This window comes from Zootoca vivipara, chromosome 12 (assembly GCF_965207765.1).
Source record: "Zootoca vivipara chromosome 12, rZooViv2.hap1.1, whole genome shotgun sequence".
Classification (NCBI taxonomy): Eukaryota; Metazoa; Chordata; class Lepidosauria; order Squamata; family Lacertidae; genus Zootoca; species Zootoca vivipara.
The window spans coordinates 39130828-39149887 of NC_142595.1; the positions used below are offsets into that span (position 1 = coordinate 39130828).

The 19060-nt window shown below is 42.1% G+C and overlaps 1 protein-coding gene across 3 annotated transcripts in view; it reads right to left on the reverse strand.

The window, feature by feature from the left end:
* Positions 1-19060, reverse strand: part of LOC118094366 (integrin alpha-X-like) — a 49239-nt gene that overhangs the window by 29134 nt on the left and 1045 nt on the right. The window contains exons 2-8 of one of the 3 annotated variants that reach the window (XM_035134686.3): positions 16926-17069; positions 9702-9816; positions 9474-9586; positions 7517-7581; positions 5427-5541; positions 4406-4536; positions 1375-1520 (exon numbers count right to left, since the gene is read on the reverse strand). In XM_035134686.3, coding sequence (XP_034990577.3) covers positions 1375-1520; positions 4406-4536; positions 5427-5541; positions 7517-7581; positions 9474-9586; positions 9702-9816; positions 16926-16965 — 725 coding nt within the window. In that variant the 5' untranslated portion in view covers positions 16966-17069. Of the gene's footprint in view, positions 1-1374; positions 1521-4405; positions 4537-5426; positions 5542-7516; positions 7582-9473; positions 9587-9701; positions 9817-12748; positions 12768-16925; positions 17204-19060 lie in introns of those variants that run through there. The other 2 variants (XM_088655426.1, XM_088655427.1) reach the window with 2 other exon arrangements.

Consider the following 19060-nt stretch of genomic DNA (forward strand, 5'->3'; position numbering starts at 1 on the left):
AAAAGTGTGTGTGTGTGTGTGTGTGTGTGTGTGTGTGTGTGTGTGTGTGTGAATCATAGAATAGAATCATAGAATCATAGAGTTGGCAGAGACCACAAGGGCCATCCAGTCCAACTCCCTGGCAAGCAGGAAACACCATCAAAGCATTCCTGACATATGGCCATCCAGCCTCCGCTTAAAGACCTCCAAAGAAGGAGACTTCACCACACTCCTTGGCAGCAAATTCCACTGCCGAACAGCTCTTACTGTCTCTTACTGTCAGGAAGTTCATCCTAATGCTTAGGTGGAATCTTCTTTCTTGTAGTTTGAATCCATTGTTCCGTGTCCGCTTCTCTGGAGCAGCAGAAAACAACCTTTCTCCCTCCTCTATATGACATCCTTTTATATACAGTATTTGAACATGGCTATCATATCACCCCTTAACCTTCTCTTCTCCAGGCTAAACATACCCAGCTCCCTAAGCTGTTCCTCATAAGGCATTGTTTCCAGGTCTTTGACCATTTTGGTTGCCCTCCTCTGGACACGTTCCAGCTTTTCAATATCCCTTTTGAACTGTGGTGCCCAGAACTGGACACAGTACTCCAGGTGAGGTCTGACCAGAGCAGAATACAGTGGTACTATTACTTCCCTTGATCTAGATGCTATACTCCTATTGATGCAGCCCAGAATGAACACCAATCAGGTCTTAAAAAAAGATTGGAGAATTACACAGGACAAAACCCTGGAATACAGTGTTTCAGAAATTACATGATGCGGATTCTTCTTAAAAAGTGACTGAATGAAAGATGATGTAAGGGACTGGACTGAAGAGGAATGGTGAAGCCCCCCCCCCCCCAACCTTCCCAAGAAGAGGAGGACATATAGATTTACAACTGTGGTTTGCAGAAAGTCATGACTCTGAGACAGGACAGAGCTGGGAAATAATGGAAGGGGAGGAGGGGGAAGCAGCAGATCCAGAACAGCTGGCTGACACGTTATTATTAGAAAGCATTTCCAACCCCACTTCTCCTAGAACCAGGAGGGCTGTGTAAGTAGAGGAGCAGAAAGCAAACAGACAAAGGGCCTCACACAGCCACCATAGAAGGGGTGACGCTGCCGATGGCGTAGAGTAAAAGGGGGGAGGAGATAACTCAGAGCTACGCTATTTATTAATTAGGGAGTGCATTCCTTTCTCTCTCTCTGTAAATCCTGAATAAAATACGTGGTAAGAATAAATTACGTGGTAAGCTCTCTTCTTGTTACCTTTTTTATTTATTTTTGCCACCACCGGGGGAGGGAATGGATTCCCTGAACCTTGACAGATGATAATTCCAGACTGAATGGAAGCCCACAGTATCTCATGCAGAAACAGATGGACATAAAGGAGATACTTACACCACTTTCTGTATAAATGTAGCTGTGTGAGTAGCCCCGTGCAGCTGTCTAACTGGTCTAAGAAGTGTATTGGGATCTTGAGTGTTCTTGAACTGAAGAAAGTTGAAGTGTTCTTGATATTTGTCTGAATACTGGGCCAAGGCAAACTAAAATGGGAGTGAAAGATGTTAGATACAGCAGCTGGGTGGAAACTGAGGAAAGGATTTGGATACATGGTTGAGGGAAATCATGTACATGAACTGTATCTACTTGGCTCTGCTTTGAGGAATGATCAGAGAGCTACAACCAAACTCTCATCTGACACAGTATCCAATTTGAAGCGGAATCCAAATTGTTGTGGGAAGAAAATCTGAAGCCTGCATCTCCTGTATAAATTCTGTACATTAAGCAAAGTTGCCTCCATTTGCAATATTAAACTGAGTTTCTAGTAAACCTGGGAAGGCTTTAAAAAGTTGTTCAAGTCACAAAAAAATCTGCTCAGTCAGTGGGCCACTAGAAACCCTAACAAGAATATGGCCCTGTTACTGCTTACACTGCATCCAGTGCACTCACACTGCAAGTTTTCTAAGCCACATTCACAATATATTAGCCACAATCCATGGTGATCCTGTAGTTTCCTGTCAAATACAGCAGTTTGATGCATGTCTTCCCTCAAACCAGCTTCAATTTGACTAGAAAATGGGGTGCGGAGTAAGCAGTAGTGTGAATATTTGGGACACCTTTCACGGATGCGCAGAGGAGCGCATACGCACAGATGAAAGATTTGTGAATATGAGGTGGGGGGGAAGGGTGGAGAAATTAGAAAGGCCATGTGTGTTGGGTTAAGACATACTTGCCCCCTTCTCTGATATGAGCAAAACTGTGGTTTGAAATGCAGTTGGGGAAAATGACTTTGCTACATTTTCAGCCACAGGTGGCACTGTGGGTTAAACCACAGAGCCTAGGGCTTGCCGATCAGAAGGTTGGCGGTTCGAATCCCTGCGACGGGGTGAGCTCCCATTGCTCGGTCCCAGCTCCTGCCAACCTAGCAGTTCGAAAGCACGTCAAAGTGCAAGTAGATAAATAGGTACCGCTACAGCGGGAAGGTAAACGGTGTTTCCGTGTGCTGCTCTGGTTCGCCAGAAGCAGCTTTGTCATGCTGTACGCCAGCTCCCTCTGCCAATAACGCAAGATGAGCACCGCAACCACAGTCGGTCACGACTGGACCTAATGGTCAGGGGTCCCTTTACCTTTACCTTTTCAGCCACTTATGTGAACATTGCCTAAGACTCTGTTTGACTTCTCAGATTTCAACATGACTTTCCCACCTATTTTTAAGTGCAGTCATAATGGATAGAAACCAGCTTTAAATAAATAGAAGAGAGAAAGGAAAACAGAACTCTGAAATTCCCAGGATATGTATACTATGTATGTGCTTCTTTGGCAGAATTGCTGAATCATGGAATACACCCTGGTAATGGATCTCTGGATATGATAATTTGCCCAACTCACAGTGGACCTTTGAACTGACATACACTGATATGGCATGATTTTCTGTGTTAATGATATGCATTCAAGTGATGGGCAGAGCTAGATTAAACCTTATCCAATAATAACCAGTTGTTGTTGTTTAGTCGTTTAGTCGTGTCCGACTCTTCGTGACCCCATGGACCATAGCACGCCAGGCACTCCTGTCTTCCACTGCCTCCCGCAGTTTGGTCAAACTCATATTCATAGCTTCGAGAACACTGTCCAACCATCTTGTCCTCTGTCGTCCCCTTCTCCTAGTGCCCTCAATCTTTCCCAACATCAGGGTCTTTTCCAAGGATTCTTCTCTTCTCATGAGGTGGCCAAAGTATTGGAGCCTCAGCTTCACAATCTGACCTTCCAGGGAGCACTCAGGGCTGATTTCCTTAAGAATAACCAGTAGTTCTGTCCTATTATTGCTCAGTTGTGGGGGGGAGTTGAGAATTAAACTAGTTTTAAAAATACATCATTCATAGTGTCCACTCTGACATAATTGGCATTTTTTTGAATGTTGCCATGATTGATTGTGTGATGTTGGCAGGATAGAAATTGGAATATGAGACTGAACAGATGGATGAACAATATTTTAAAATGACCTAAAGGGAGCCCCTGCTGATGAAGTGTTTCAATTCCAGCTGACAAAGCACTAAGGCAAGTTAAGCAGACATATGATTCCAGAAACACATTTTTTTTCTGTTGAGGCCAAGGTAGCAGACCTGGAAAAGCTAAAAGAGGCATGAAACCTTCAGGGGAGTTATACAGTAGCTGTGCTCCACTCCCTTGATGATAGTTCCCCTGCTGTCTGGGAGAATGAGGGTCTTGGGGAAAGGAGAGAGTCATTTTGAGGAAGAGGCTAACATTCTATAAGGTACGTTTACATTGCAATGTACCCGAAGCAAAATTCCAAGTATGTTGGTACTTGGCCAATAAATTATTATTCTGTTCTGTTCTGTTCTGTTCTGTTCTGTTCTGTTCTGTTCTGTTCTATTCTATTCTATTCTATTCCCTTAGAAGGGACCCATTCCTTGAGGGACAAACAGCTATCCTCTCATCCTAAGATATTTCTCTGGGGGTGGAAGGATCCCGTAGTGGGTGATTAAATTATTAGAAACATAGATAATTGAGTGTGTGATGGGGATAGCACAACAAGGTGAATGGCCTGCCTGGCACAAAAGAGAGGGGTTGTCCTTTACCTAGATAGCCTGGTAGATAGGGAAGAGTCAGTGGTCATGGTGCACATTGGCACCAATGACATAGGGGAAATGTAGTTGTGAGTGAAAGGGCAGTTAAATGGCAAAAGCAATTCAATGTAAACAAGTGTACAGTTATGCCTATTTGGGTAAAAACATCTTAATTTTGCATATGCACTCATGGGGTTTGAACTGGCACTGACTGACCAGGAATGATACCTTGAGGTTGTAGTAGATAGCTCAATGAAAATGTTGACTCCATGTGAAGAAGATGTGAAAAAGACAAAATCCATGCCAGAAACTGAAAAGAAAACTACCCCACATCCCAATGTTACCTGGGTGCCAGTATTTTCAAAACGCTTTATGACCTCCGATATAAATGTCTTCATTTGTTGAAACTCGTGGCGCTTGATGCTTCCTGAACCATCTATCAGAAGAACTATGTCAGAGAGCTGTTTTGGACATTCTAGGAGAAGAAACACCAGTTAAATGGCAGGGAGGCGAGATTGAGGCATGTAAAAGAGGGGCACATAATCAAGAAACTCACATAACACTTGTGTCATCATGCTATACAATCACAGTTGTTGTTTTTTAGGTGGGGGGACCTCACTGATATTTCCAAGCTGATATTTCCAAGCTAGTTAACCTGTTCAGCTGACCCAATCTTTTTTTAAAGGTGGCATTTAATGCTAGTTCTACTCAGAGTAGACCAATTGAAGTTAATGGGCATGACTAACTTAGATTAATTAAGTTCAGGGTTTATTTGAATACCATCCAAAGTCTGACCAAAGGGTTGCCACCTTTTTTACCAAAGAGGTGGTCCTGTGCGGTGATAAGCAGTAATTTAACAGGCAAATGTCCCCCATCACTGCACTCCCATGCTTGGAAAAGCATATCTAGCTGAGTTTCTACATGTTAAAAGTAGAAAACCACTGCCAGAAAAACTAGGGTTGCCAGACTCAATAGTGGACAGGACTTCTGGCCCTTTAATTGCCCTGCTCTCTTTGGAGTCTGGAAACCTTAAAGAGAAACCAGCAGACTCTTTGCTTGGAAATTAAACAAAGGGTCTGCTGGTTTTTCTTTAAGGTTTCCAGACTCCAAAGAGAGCAGGGCAATTAAAGGCACAGAAGTCCTGTCCACTATTGAGTCTGGCAACCCTAAGAAAACCTGTGATCAACATTCACCCACGCACATAACTACTACAACTGATACCTGGGACCTCCATATATCCTGTTCCCCATCTCTGTTTCCTCCCCCAACCTCTAGACATTCAGGCCAGTGAGTTGTTTAACCTCGGTATCACTGTGGTTTCTAACTTTGATATTTGCTCATTACTTCCTTGCATCTCAATCTCACCTGGTTGGTTCTTAGGAAAGTGTTGTATCTCCCTCAAATTTTCATCCAGGTGAAAGCAATAGCCCTTGAGGTATATGTTTTCCCCACAAGTCTGATGGACTGTGGGACCACACACCTGCAGAACCAAGAGAGTGGTCAGTAATGGTGAGGAGATGGTTAGGATAAGTTTGTTTGTTTCTAGAGATGGAGTTCAAACCTGTGCAGATACTATACACCTACTAGACTTGAAAATCTTGTACAGTTGTGCTCAGATGTGTGGAGACTAAGCTGGCAACTGGTTAACTCAGCTAGGATAAAAGGGCATTCTAGACATGCTCAGAGGCAATCCCTTCTTAAATTAAACCCTGACATTAGATGAGGTTCTGAGGGGGGAGCTGAACACAAGCCCTGGCATAGTGAGAGAAACAGTAAATTGCAAGAACTCGGGCCAGGAGGAAGATGAATTTCAAGTAAATCTTCAAAAGGTTTTATTTATGTAATGATGAATTCAAATAGGAATCAATTCCAGTATAATAGGCAAATAAAAATAAATCCCAGTGAAAAAATCCCAGGATAAGGCCCTGTTTTGACAATTCTTCATCAGCAATGTTTTAATGGTCAGAGTGTACCAAGTATGTTTGCCTTGGGGCAGACAAGGCAGACCTTTGAAAGAAAATTCCAAACCCAGTTATCCTGATGTAGTGATCTGTTGAGCATGTTCCTCACAGCAGCATTTCACTGTCACTATAGTCAAAGGTTTTTCAGCCTGCTGCTACCTTCCTTTCCACAGGTCATCAGGTTGCCATAACTACAGTAGGTCTAAAGTGATTTTGGTTTTTTTGCAACTTCCTAAGGAAATTAAAGAATTATTTAGGGAACTTAAGGTTGGGTGTAGGGCTGTGAAATAACTGAGAGGGTTCCTTCGCTCACTTAAAAAATAAAAGAAGAGCCTTTCTGGATCAGGCCAATGGCCCATCTAGTCCAGCATTTTGTTCTCACAGTGATCAACTAGATGCCTGTGGGAAGCCTAAAAGAAGCACATGAATGAAACAGTAGTGCTCCCCACTTGTGATATCCAGCAACTGATATTCATATTATGAGTCCATGATATACCTACAAGTAGGGTGGTGCAGAATTAAGAAGCAGTGTTTCAGAAAGAAAGATATAAAAAGAGAAAGAAAGAAAGAAAGAAAGAAAGAAAGAAAGAGCATATTCTGAGGCAAATATTAACACCTTGTAGTGTTATGAAGTTGCAGGCCTTTTATTAGCCGCAGTAGCTTTTTGACAGTATTATTATTATTATTATTATTATTATTATTATTATTATTATTATTATTGCTTAGTGGCATATCTGAGAGTTTAGTCAGTTGGGGAGTTGAAGGGAAGACAGACCAGAGAAAAGCTGAGGGGAATACTGAGGCCTGGAGGTGTCCACCCAAGTGTATTATCAATACTTTTCTGGGGGAGATGAGGGGAAGGGAGGTGATGACTGAGTTGGCCTAAGAAGCTGCCCTGCATAAAAGTCTTATCAGAGGAAGGTGACAAAAGTGGGTTTTTAAAAAGTTGGCTAAACTGTCCAAACAGCCCGGAGTACAACCAGAGGAGCTTTGGGGTACAGATTGTCCCCAGTAGCTGCACTGGGTTGTGGAAGTCTTTGTCTGTGGTGTTTTTTGGAATTTGACGAGGTAAAAGAGTCTTCAGGAAATGTCGACAAGCACCTTTAAGTCCCTAATGTGTTACTATTACTTTATGCATATAGTATCCCTTTAATAAACCAATAATACTTAATAATAATAATAATAATAATAATAATAATAATAATAATAATTTATTTATTTATACCCCGCCCATCTGGCTGGGTTTCCCCAGCCACTCTGGGCGGCTTCCAACAGAAAAATAAAACACAGTAATCTATTAAACATTAAAAGCTTCCCTGAACAGGGAGTTCCCTGTTTTGTTAAAAGATCATCCTGTCTCTGGTGCTTAAGATTACCATCCCGGTACTAGGAGGCTATTGAAAGGAAAATTAAAGAAGCACAGATACCTAAATTTGTGTTTATACAGGTATTTCTGGGGGAACCTGTATCCCTGACGTGGACTTTGCTGCTTACCAGCAACTGGGAGTCTTGGACAGAGACAGACATACCGAGAGACATGTTCACAGCATCAGTGGGTCCTGAAAGAAGGAGAAATGTGTACTAAGGTGATAAGGCTAACAGAATATTACCATTATCAGTGCAAGAACACTTGTTGGTTATTAATATAACATTTATATTACACCATAGGCTGAAACTCTCTGCAATTTTTTCCTTGCATTGTTTTAGTTTTAAACAAATAAATGTTTGACTGACTACCTGGGAGTACTGTAAACCGCTTTGAGTACTGTAAATAAATATGCATAGGCTTGGCTTGTTTTCTTTCCAAAGGGCTTGGCAAACGTATTTCAATAATCTTTATGCCACAATGCAAGAGTGTTAAGTAGAATATATTTCAGATTCATGGAGAAGGCATGACAATTGTTGTCTAAGAAACCTAACAATAGCTTTTTCTAAGAAAATGAACGCACCAACAGATGTTATTTCATTAGCCAGCAATCCCTATGAAGTAGTTATAGCCAACTGTTAATCCCTGAGTTTCTAAATCTTTATTTTCTTTCTTCCTCTGCTCTGGCTTCTCTTCCCTCACAAACTCTTAACTAGCCTCAGAGCCTCTAATCGCCCCGCCCCTATTCAAATTCTAACTGACACTTAACGGATTTTAACTGCCTTGGAATGCTCCTGTCAATCAAATGTAGCTCCATATGCCAACTCTCACAGGGCAAAGGCAGGCATGGGGAACCTCAGGCCCTGAGGCTGATGAATGCAGCCCTATAAGTCTCTCTATCTCAGCTTTGGGACTGTTCCCAGGCCGCACCCCTCATCTGTCTTGCTCAGGGCCTTGCCTGAGTGGTTTTGCCTGTCCGGAATGTGTTCTTGAACTTTCACAATCCCACTTGCACATTAGTGCATCTCTAAAAGCATACCTCAGCATCTCTCTGACACACTATGGAGAGGTACAAAACCTAAGTTCCTGGACAACTGGGGATGTTGAAAAGTATGCATCTTAGGAATTCTGACTTCTCCAGACATCCTGACTTTAAACAGTGGTCAAATTAGACAATACACTAATGCCTGAAAACATTTCCATTCCTTTTTTAAAATTGCTTTTAAAAATAGCGGCCGTGGGGGACCTCAAACCAGATACAGACTGCAATGTAAAGGGAGGTTTTAACCTCCTCTTTCAATGCCATTGTCTGAATGCAAAGCTTTACACCAAATTTTCATCAGTCTGTTTCTTGCACCGTAGTGCCTCACAAACTCTAACTTGCCTCACAGCCTGTGGAGTGTACGCAGCCTTAGACTCTGGACTTTGTAGTCTTGTTGGAAAGGCCCCAGAATTACTTCCAAATTTACCAGATTTTTTTTCAATGAATCTGGGGACACTTTTCAACTTCAATGGGTTTTGTTTGGGGACTGATTTGAAAAACCGGGGACTGTCCCAAGGAAACGGGGACGTCTGGTAACCTTATGGTAAGCTAGCCTTGCAATGTTTCAAGGTTCTCCCTCCTGCTTATTCCCCAGAGTGGGATTCTGCTCCATATTCCTCCCCTGATGGCATCAATCATTTGCTCTTATATCAGGGACAAATAGCAGCTTGTGGGGGGTGCAGTTGGAGATTTTTGTTCTGGGGTGGGAAGTACAGAAGGAAAGGATTGACCACCCATGCACTATGGTCAAGATCTAGGTCAGGCACTCTCTGGCTGCTGTTTTATTAACAAAAATTGTGAAAGATACAGAAATGTGATCACACACTGAATGCATTGTTTAAGTTTGGCCCTTATGGATTCAACAGAATTCTCAGAGCCAATTTTTGTTCTTGCTCAATGGGCAGTGCGGTTGCTGAATCACAGGAGAGAGGCATGCAGCATTGGGCGTTTGCTCCAGACTTAAGCCACAAGTCTTGGCTCCCAATTCTTTTCTTCTGTTGCAACTCCACAGGAACACAGACTCCACCCAGTGACATACTTACTTTGCACAAGGACCTCCTGGCAAATGCCTGATTTACTTCGCCCCGGCTGGCATTTGTAGAGTTTACCCGTTTCATTTACTTCCCCCTTCTGGAGTGGGGCACCAACCAACAGCCTGTGGGAGCAAAAACACATGGAGACAATTCAGGGCTGTCTCTTCTGCCACTCCTGGGGACTGAATGATGAGACAGAAAGCTCTCCAAGGACCCAGAGAACCAGCAGTTGCATACCCTCCATTTCTTCCACTTCCGAACTGCGCTACAGTCTGCCCAAAGCCCAGTGCTGCTTCCTGGAAGACGGTTGGCTGTTCGGTATCCAAACTGAATCCATGGCATGGCGTCAGCACTGCAGGGGATGATCAAAGAACTTCCTCAAGCTTTTTTTTTTAATGCAGCAAGAGGGAATTTATTTGTTTTATTTATTTATTAAACTGGTATACTGCCCTTCATCTGAAGATCCCAGGGCAGTTTACAACATTAAAATACAAAAGAAAAACAATAAAAATGTGCAATAAAAATGAAGGCAGAATGAATCCAGTTTAAAAGGACATCCCACAAACCCATTTAAAAGGACATCAAATTTTAATCACCCGAAGGCCTAGCGTCACATTCTGAGCATTTGTAAAGTCTCTCTTCAATGTGCATTCTTTTATGTTTAATATGATAGAATGGAGAAGTAAAGCCCTTGTGGCACCCTGAGCATTTTTATCTCCTCTCCACTTCATAGGTTCTCTGGTGTGTGATAAGAACTAGCAAAGAAGGATACCTCCTATCACAGTCTGAGCCTCTCCCCTGGTTTGCTTGAAGGCTAGTGCTGTAATTGAAGTTCTGCCCACATTCTGAGCATTTATAAGGCCAAAATAGTTTGGCAACTGCTGGGCTAAATCAACCAGCTAAATCTTAGAGCAGGAGTAGCCAACATATTGCTCTCCAGGTGTTGTTGGACTCCTAACCTCATCAGCCCCCCAACCAATAGTCAGATGTGATGGGAGTGGTAGTTCAACATCTGGAGGGCACCACATTGGCTACCCCTACCCCCTAGATGATTATCAAACTTTGGGTCTGGCACCCCATAGTTGAGGGTGATCAAGAGACACCTGTAAGGAGGTGTCTTGAATTCTAGTGGGCTGGCCATGATCTGCTGCTGCTAGATGGCAAATGGCATCTGAAGGTCTCCCCTGAATTGGGATTTTGTTAGGAGCAGTTGTAAGGAGAAACCACTTGCTCACTCTATTATCTACATCCATCACTAAATCTCTATATGTGGCCCACTTTCCTTTCATATTTAATTTTTTGCTCACTCTAGGTCTTTGGGTCAGTGCCTAGAGCAGCAGGCAAGGCATGTTGTCAGGCAAGAGGGGGTAAGCGTAAGATTGGAAAAATGAGAAATGGAGAGAGAGCAACATTGATGTATTTGCTCATCCCAGGCATAACATCCCCACTTTTTCCTCAGATAGTGGATCCTGATATTGAGGAAGATACTATGCCTTTAACACTGCATGGCAGGTAAATCCAACAGGTGTTCCTTTACCTCAGCACAATGGAGTTACAGTGATGAGAATGGAAAAGCTAGGCCTGTTGAACCTCTGCCCATTATTATACTGTCTGAATCACAGAGACTCTAATCAAAAAAGGGTGATGGCCCATGAGGTTTACATAACAATTTTTGCAGATTGGGTGTATGTGAAGGAGGGCATGAGACAACAATGAATGGCTGTTGTAAAAAAAAAAATTAGGATGCTGAAAGCATAATTATTCAGAATGTAGTTCAGGAAGTAGCCATCTGGTTATCTCTGCCAGACTAACTGGACTTTGTGACTTTTGAATTTGTTTATGCTGGGTCACACTGCAAACCCACGCAGCTAGTACTTGCAACATGTTTTCCTCATACTATGTCCTCGGACATAGGCCCTCCTGTGAAACAAATAGAGAAGAGAGATCCTTGGTGACAGGAAGTTGGGGGAGTTGAGGGATTAAATGACTAAGTTGCATGGTTCTGGCTGAAGAAGAGTCTGATGACCAAGGGATATCTATATATATATCTATCTATATATATATAGATATATCTATCTATCTATCTATCTATCTATCTATCTATCTATCTATCTATCTATCATCTATCTATCTATATACATACATATATATGCATATATACACACACACACAGTGGTACCTCTGCTTACGAATAACTCTACTTACGAATGTTTCTACTTACGAATGGAGCTCCGTCCGCCATCTTGGATGTGGTTTAGATAGATAGATTTTTTTCTACTTACGAATTTTTAGATAGGGTTGCTTCTACTTACGAATTTTTTCTCTCAATGCATTCCTATGGAATTCGATTTACAATTTTTTTCAGCTTACAAATGTGTGTTCGGAACGCATTAAATTCGTAAGTAGAGGTACCACTGTGTATATAAGCTACAGTTCCCAGGATTCTTTGGGGGAAGCCATGCTGCCTTGAGGCAACTGCCTCAGCCTGGCTCAGGCAGGCCAGCTCTGAGCAGGTCAAATGCACTTGTATAATATTTTAGTTTATTGCGCCAAGCTCCTGTTAGGGATGGACCAATCTGCGAAGTTTGGTTCTCTCAGCTGCTAACTTTTCCACTTTCAAATTCAGTCCTCCAAATTTCTGCAGCAGTTGTTGTTGTTGACAACCATTACTTGCATAATCCAAAACACACATTACAAATAATAACGCACTGTACCTTAGGGTTACCATATTTCAAAAAGTGAAAATCCAGACACAAAGGTTGTTGAGCTTCTTTGTGGGGTAGCAGAAATTCCAGACATATGCCAGCCCTACATACATACTTTGACTAAGTATTGAATATACTGTACAGTAAAATACACCCTCTATCATACACTATTTTTCTATCCTTCCAGCTTGTCCGTAACATATTTCTGATATTAGATTTTGTTGACTATTCTTCCATTGGCCTGTTACATCTTTCCTGCGAGCTATACCATCGCACCTCATTTATGGAATGCTCTCCTCAAGGAAGCTCACCTGTCACCTTCTTTACATATCTTTAGACACCAGGCATAAACAGTCCTCTTCTCCCAGGCCTTTTAAACTGTGTGTGAGAGAGTATATTGCTTCTGTTTGCTACTATGCTGTGGTTTTTTTTTATATATTATAAACTGCTCTGTGATACTCAGATGAAGGGTGGCATAGAAATTTAATTATACATACATACATACATACATACATATAATTAACCGTGACAATCCTGCAGAGTCATAATAAAAACTTATCTCAGGAATTCCCAGCTTACCTTAGTTCTTATTCACATTAGCAACTTTCCTAGATACTCTTGGTTTCTTGTTTTGTAGCTAGAGTAGAATTCTTGGAAATATATTCATTTTTATTATATCCTTACCAATGAGGAATGGCTTGCCTCATCCCAGTTCATTAGATCTTTTTGTTCTTGTTTCTGCAGAGGATGGTGATTCATCTCATAAAGATCTTGCCATTTTGAAGCGAGATTTAATCCTAGGTATCTCACACTTTCACAGATGTTTCAACTGTTGATCCATTTATCTTCTTTGACCAACCCAATATCAACATTTAAGGAGAATAATTCACTTTTGACTAAATTAACTTTATACCTGAAATGTTATTTAATTTCATTGCAAGAATTCTTCTCTATTTGTCTGAAATATTACCACATTACCTGTGTATAGGGTTGCCATACCTGAAGTAGCTGAAGTAGCATCCAGAATTTTTGGATATCATCAAAAAGCTGAAGATGCTGAAGTAGCGTCCAGAATTTTTGGATATCATCCAAAAGCACAACAACTTTCCCCAAAAAACCTTTGTGTCTGGATTTTTACTTCTTGAAATACGGCAACCCTAACTGTGTATAAACTTATTTTATATTTGGTGTGCCCTGTCATGTATCCTTTTTGTTTTTGCCTGATATCCCCGGCTAACATTTCTAAAGTCATATAAACAGCACATCTGTTATAATGAGGAGCTTTGACTCATTAGTTTTGATATTGGAGCATTATAGATAATTTATAATTTATATCCATTTACATAATTCAGATTCAAAATCATATTTGATCATACATTCTTTCAGAAAGAGTCCGTGTTGGAGGACACAGATGTGTTAGATTTGGAAGGTTTTGATAATGTATTTGGATGGCATGCATATCTATGGTATGACAAAATTAAGGTCCACAAAGGCTTTAAGACTCATATAATTAGGAAATCATTGTTTAATGTTTGGAGTAGATATAAGCAGGGCCGTCTTAAGCAAATCCAGCGCCATGGCGCGAAGGTCCCTCCAGCAAAGGTCCCTTTCCCCAAGCTGCTCTCTCTCGCCCTAGCTCAGGGTCCCCGCGCCACCAGCCCAGGCTACCCGCTGCCCCTCACCTGCTATGCGGTGTCCTGCTGCCAGCCCAGGTCACCCCGCCGATCCCTCTCTGCCCCAGCCAGGGCGCGGGCAGCTCCCCAGCTCCCGCCACCTCCCCAGCCCGGAGGCCGTGTGGCCCAGCGGCCGCCATCCGTACCGGAGGAAAGAAGCGTGAGCGGTGAATTCCGGGTCCCACAGTACACCGCTTGTTCCCCGGCTGGCTGACCAGTCCACCGCTGCCTCCGCCTGCACTCTCTTGCTGCACTCCCAGCGGCCCGAGGAGCAGGAGGCGGTTGCCACGCCGCCACCTGTGCCCTGGGAGTGGTGATGGTGGGGTGGCAGGCACCAGATGTGGAGGAGGCCCCTCGGGAGCTGCTTCCGCCACCACCACTCCCGCAGGCAGCAGCGGGCAGCGGCTGAGGGGATTCCCGCGGGCCGAAGGAGAGGAGGCGGAGGCGGAGCCATAGGGCTCAGACAACAGCTGTCTGGCGGGTGCAGCAGCGCCCCTGGTGGCCAGGCGCCCTGGCGCATTGCGTCACCCAGCCCAGGCCTAGAGACAGCCCTGGATATAAGGATTTGTTAGAAAGAAAAACACCCAAATGGATTTCACCATTGGAGGCTAAGGCCCATAAAAGATTGAATATGGAAAATAGGTGGTTGAAATATAGAGATATTTTGTTGGAAGAAGGAGACCAATTAAAGATAAAGTCATATGAACAGTTGAAAGATAAGGTTGATGATTGGTTTCAATATTATCAGATTAACGAAGTGTTTAAAATGGACCGGAAAATTGGTTTTCAATCAGAAAAATCCAAGTTGGAAACGGAATTGTTAGAGTCAAAAACAAAGAATCTTTCCAAGATGTATAAGTTACTGTTGGAGTGGCAAACAAAAGATGAACAAGTGAAATCTGTGATGATTGATAGGGCGAAGGATGTGGGGCACAATATTATGTTGCAGGATTGGGAGAGGTTGTAGGAAAAGATTATTAAGTTTACAGCATGTAATGTATTGAAAGAAAATATGATGAAAATGATGTATAGGTGGTATTTAACACCAGTTAAAATAGCAAAAAATTATCATACACATGATAATAAATGCTGGAAATGTAAAGCGGTGGAAGGAACCTTTTACCATATGTGGTGGACTTGCCCCATAGTAAAAGACTTCTGGGAAAAGATTTATAATGAGTTAAAGAAAGTGTTGAAAAACACATTTATGAAAAAAAAACTAGAAGCCTTCTTATTGGGCATAGTCGGAAAAGAAATTCCCAAAGAAGATGTTACCGTACCTTTTTTTTGTATGCCACAACAGCAGCAAGAATATTGATAGCTAAGAAATGGAAAACACAAGAGGTACCAACCGTGGGAGAATGGCAAATGAAAATGATGGACTATATGGAACTGGCTGATCTGACCAGGAGACTCCAGGACCAGAGAGAAGAGACAGTGGAAGAAGATTGGAAGAAGTTTAAAGTTTATTTAAAGAAATATAGTAAAATTTGTTAGTATGAATTGATTTGGAAGTGGTTATAAGCTGTAGAGTTAGAAGATAGTTTAAAAATTTATTTAAGGAAAGGTAAAGTAAAGTGATATAGAAGATGTAGCTAGAGAAAGTATGTTTAAGAATATATACATTGTGAGTTAAAGATATGATATAGAAATTGCTAAAGATGATTGAAAATGAACCGCAGATGGGGGGGACTCGAGGAAGTCACCCTAAAACGTAAAGAAAAGTTTAAGATTCGAGAAAGGTATAGTTTTTGTATGTGTGTTGTATAGGTGTGTTTATTGTTGGTGATGTTTCTGTTTTTGTTTTATTGTTTTATTGTATTCTATTATAAAAGAATAAAACCCAGAAAGGGTCTTTCTAGTCTGTCAAACTCTAGCCTGTCAAACGCTTTTTCTGAATCTAAAAATACACATATTGTAGGTATATTCCCTACAATCCATTTTAAAGTGGATTTGTCTCAATATAAATATTTTTGTACGCAGTTTTTGCCTAATATACACATTTTTGCAAGTCATTTCCCCAACTGTGTTTCAGTTTGCAAATTATTTGGGGAAGTGTGAATTAGGCAAGTCCACTTTTTAAATATGAACTAAACAGAATTCCCCCTCGCATTTCTAGGGTATCAGCACATAATAAGAGCCCCTGAATTCTGGAGGGTTCCTTTCCCAGCCACACAAATGAAGTTTACCTGCATACATGTCCTAGTGGATGGGACCAGCCTGTTTTCCTCTTCACAGATTAACAGTAACAGATGTGTTTGTGAGAACCCAGTTAATATATCTCTAGTAAGGTCTTGTACAAGAAAAGTAGGGGTGTTGAGCTATTGCTTTTAAAAAATTGATTAATTATCTGCATTTTAGAGAACTGCTTGAATTTCAGTACTTGAATGTTACCAAACTTCATTGGGTCTTTTCAGATACTGGAGGAAAGGTGAGAACACTTACAATTTAATAAATAAAAGCTACCACAATGCTGGAAGTAGAAGGAAAGCCCCTTTTATACAACCTTTGTTATTTCCTACAGCAGTAACAACCAGGGGCGTCTTGCCCATAGGGGCTAGTGGTGTGGGGCGCTGTGCGCCAAGTTCTGGAGAGCACCAAGGAAGAGGCAAGGCTGGACACGGCGCCTCCCGGCAAAAGCTTGCTGCCCTTGCTGCCCTCTGCCATGCCGAGCTGCGCCCGGAGCCTCCTTCCCATCGGAGGAGCCACCCTCCAGCCTGCCTGCTGAGAGGGAAACATGGGGGGGCGCTGGAGGGATTTTTGCATCACGGCGCCGGATACCCTTAAGACGGCCCTGGTAACAACAGTAACCGTAGTAGCAAATATCCCCAATGATTAAACAACCCAGCTTTAGCTGATTAATCTGCTGGCTGAAGCTAGCAGATCCAATTCTGTAGTTTTAAAAAAGTGTCCACCGCAATGCATTCTGTTCTTTTTCAAGGGTGAGTGATTTGCCCTCTCTCATACACTTCTGCTTTGCTCTGCCCTAGTGGGTTTCTATTTACAAGAATATCAACTGGTCTTGTACTTATGTTCTAGCTCAGAGACTCCACTTTCCCAAATAACTATAAGGAGGCACTTACCTGTGGCACAGAAATAGATGAGCAGTGGCAGAGAGTCCATCCTTGGCTAAGTGTTGGCTGTGCAGAAGCCTTGGGGAGGCTGGGTGGTGATTAGGAAGACAGGCATCACCACACCCTCCAGAAGTGGGTGTTAAAGTTATGACCCTGTATGAAAAAAGCAGTCGGATGAAGCAAACTTCAGTGTCCTTTGCAAAACAGAGGGATGTGGAACAAGGAGTCGAAGGGGAAGCTGTGTCAAGAGCAGGGGTAGATGAAAGCATGTGGGATGTGAGGTTTCAGCCACAAAAGTGGCCAAATATAGTACTCTATCAACACAAGTTACACAGAAAAAGGAAACATTTCCTCTTCTATTATATTCTCCATTTGTCCATTCACGTTGTGAGATGATTTTGATAGTTATGGCAGCAATTCTTTATCCATATAAGTTACTGGAGTTAAACAGGAGGCATCTCACTGACATATTAGATACACCTGCCTGGCAGACCTGTGTGCTGAGAGAAAAGTATTTTTATTCTGGCCAAAATGTCCTGCAGTCAGCATAAGGAGAAATCTGCTGGAGCCAAAACAAGAATGACCTTCAGTATGTTGACTTACGGCAAATGCCTTTCACTCTGGACAATGGGACCATTCAACAGATTTGTAACTAGGGGCCCAAACCCTCACACCTTGTTAATCCACAGCTGTGAACTGATAACAATATCTTTCAGTCACCAAATCCCTGGGCAAACAGGAATGTTTTTAAATTCTTCCCGTACTATTACTACCACTGTTACCACTACATCAGTGTATATGGCATTTGACAGTATGAAGTTAAAATTATGGTGCAGCAGAGACAAGTGAGGAAGTGTAGAATAAAGGGATCCAATTCAGTGACACCTATTTTAGCTTTGTTTCAGTAGGGGATGAAAGGTAGCTCCTGAGGAAGGATTTGAAGAGAATGAGGAAATTATAGCAGTTATGCAAAAGAAAAGGGGTGGATTCAAAGTCTGCAATCAAATGTGCTTTTTGCTGTCCCCGGGATTTGTCTAGCACTCTATCCCAGGCACCCCCAAACTTTGGCCCTCCAGATGTTTTGTACTACAATCCCCATCATCCCTGACCGCTGGTCCTGTTAGCTAGGGCTCATGGGAGTTGTAGGCCAAAGCATCTGGAGGGCTGCAGTTTGGGGATGTCTGCTCTATCCTCTCTTCTGTTGTAAACCAACTTTATCAGCAGATGTAGCTATTTGTTAATTGTTAAGAAATTGTTAATTATTAAGAAATTGTTAATTGTTAAGAAATTGTTAATTGTAAAGTAATTGTATTTGTTTGATATTTGTTAATTGAAAGGACCTTTTCATATTGTGAAGGTGGTGCTTGGTTCCACTGGCACTCCACCTATGCCCAAGAACAACTGGCTCCTTTTATTTCATTCTTACAAAAATTGGCTTCTACGATATCGCTGCTGAAGCAGACATATGGTAAAATGGAACATAAAAACATTTGCGAGCTTGAGACTGTTGTGCAATTAATTCTAATGACATTCATCACTTTCCCTGTATTTTACAGTGCTGTATTGATTTTTTTATTTCATAGCTGCCAAGTTATCCCTTTTTTAAAGGGATTTTCCATTATGCTGAATAGGCTTCCTCGCGAGAAAGGGGAAAACTTGGCAGCTATGTTTTATTTGCATTTACGGTGCTACGAACAGGTGTTTAACCCATTTGTGGGTCCTCTCTACTCTAGTACGCATAAGATTTTCTTTTACATTTGCCATTTAGGGGTGTGAGTCCCTGCAGAATTTTAAGGGAGCGGCTTATTCAGATATTGTCTCCTTCCCCCCCCCCCCCTGAATTTTAAAGGTGCGGCTTATATTCGGGCCAATACAGTATGGTGAGGATGTGAATAACATGGGCTCAACCATAGCTACCAAGTTTTCCCTTTTCTCGCGAGGAAGCCTATTCAGCATAAGGGAAAATCCCTTTAAAAAAGGGAGAACTTGGCAGCTATGGGCTCAACCAATTCGGTCCTTCTGACTTTTGATTCAAGATGAAATATTTTGAGAGGTGGCCTGATGCCTAATGTTAAAAAAACAGACTCTGCCTTTTTGTTTTGCAACTTCTTGCTCAACAAGCAACAAGCAGGAGAGGGTCTCAA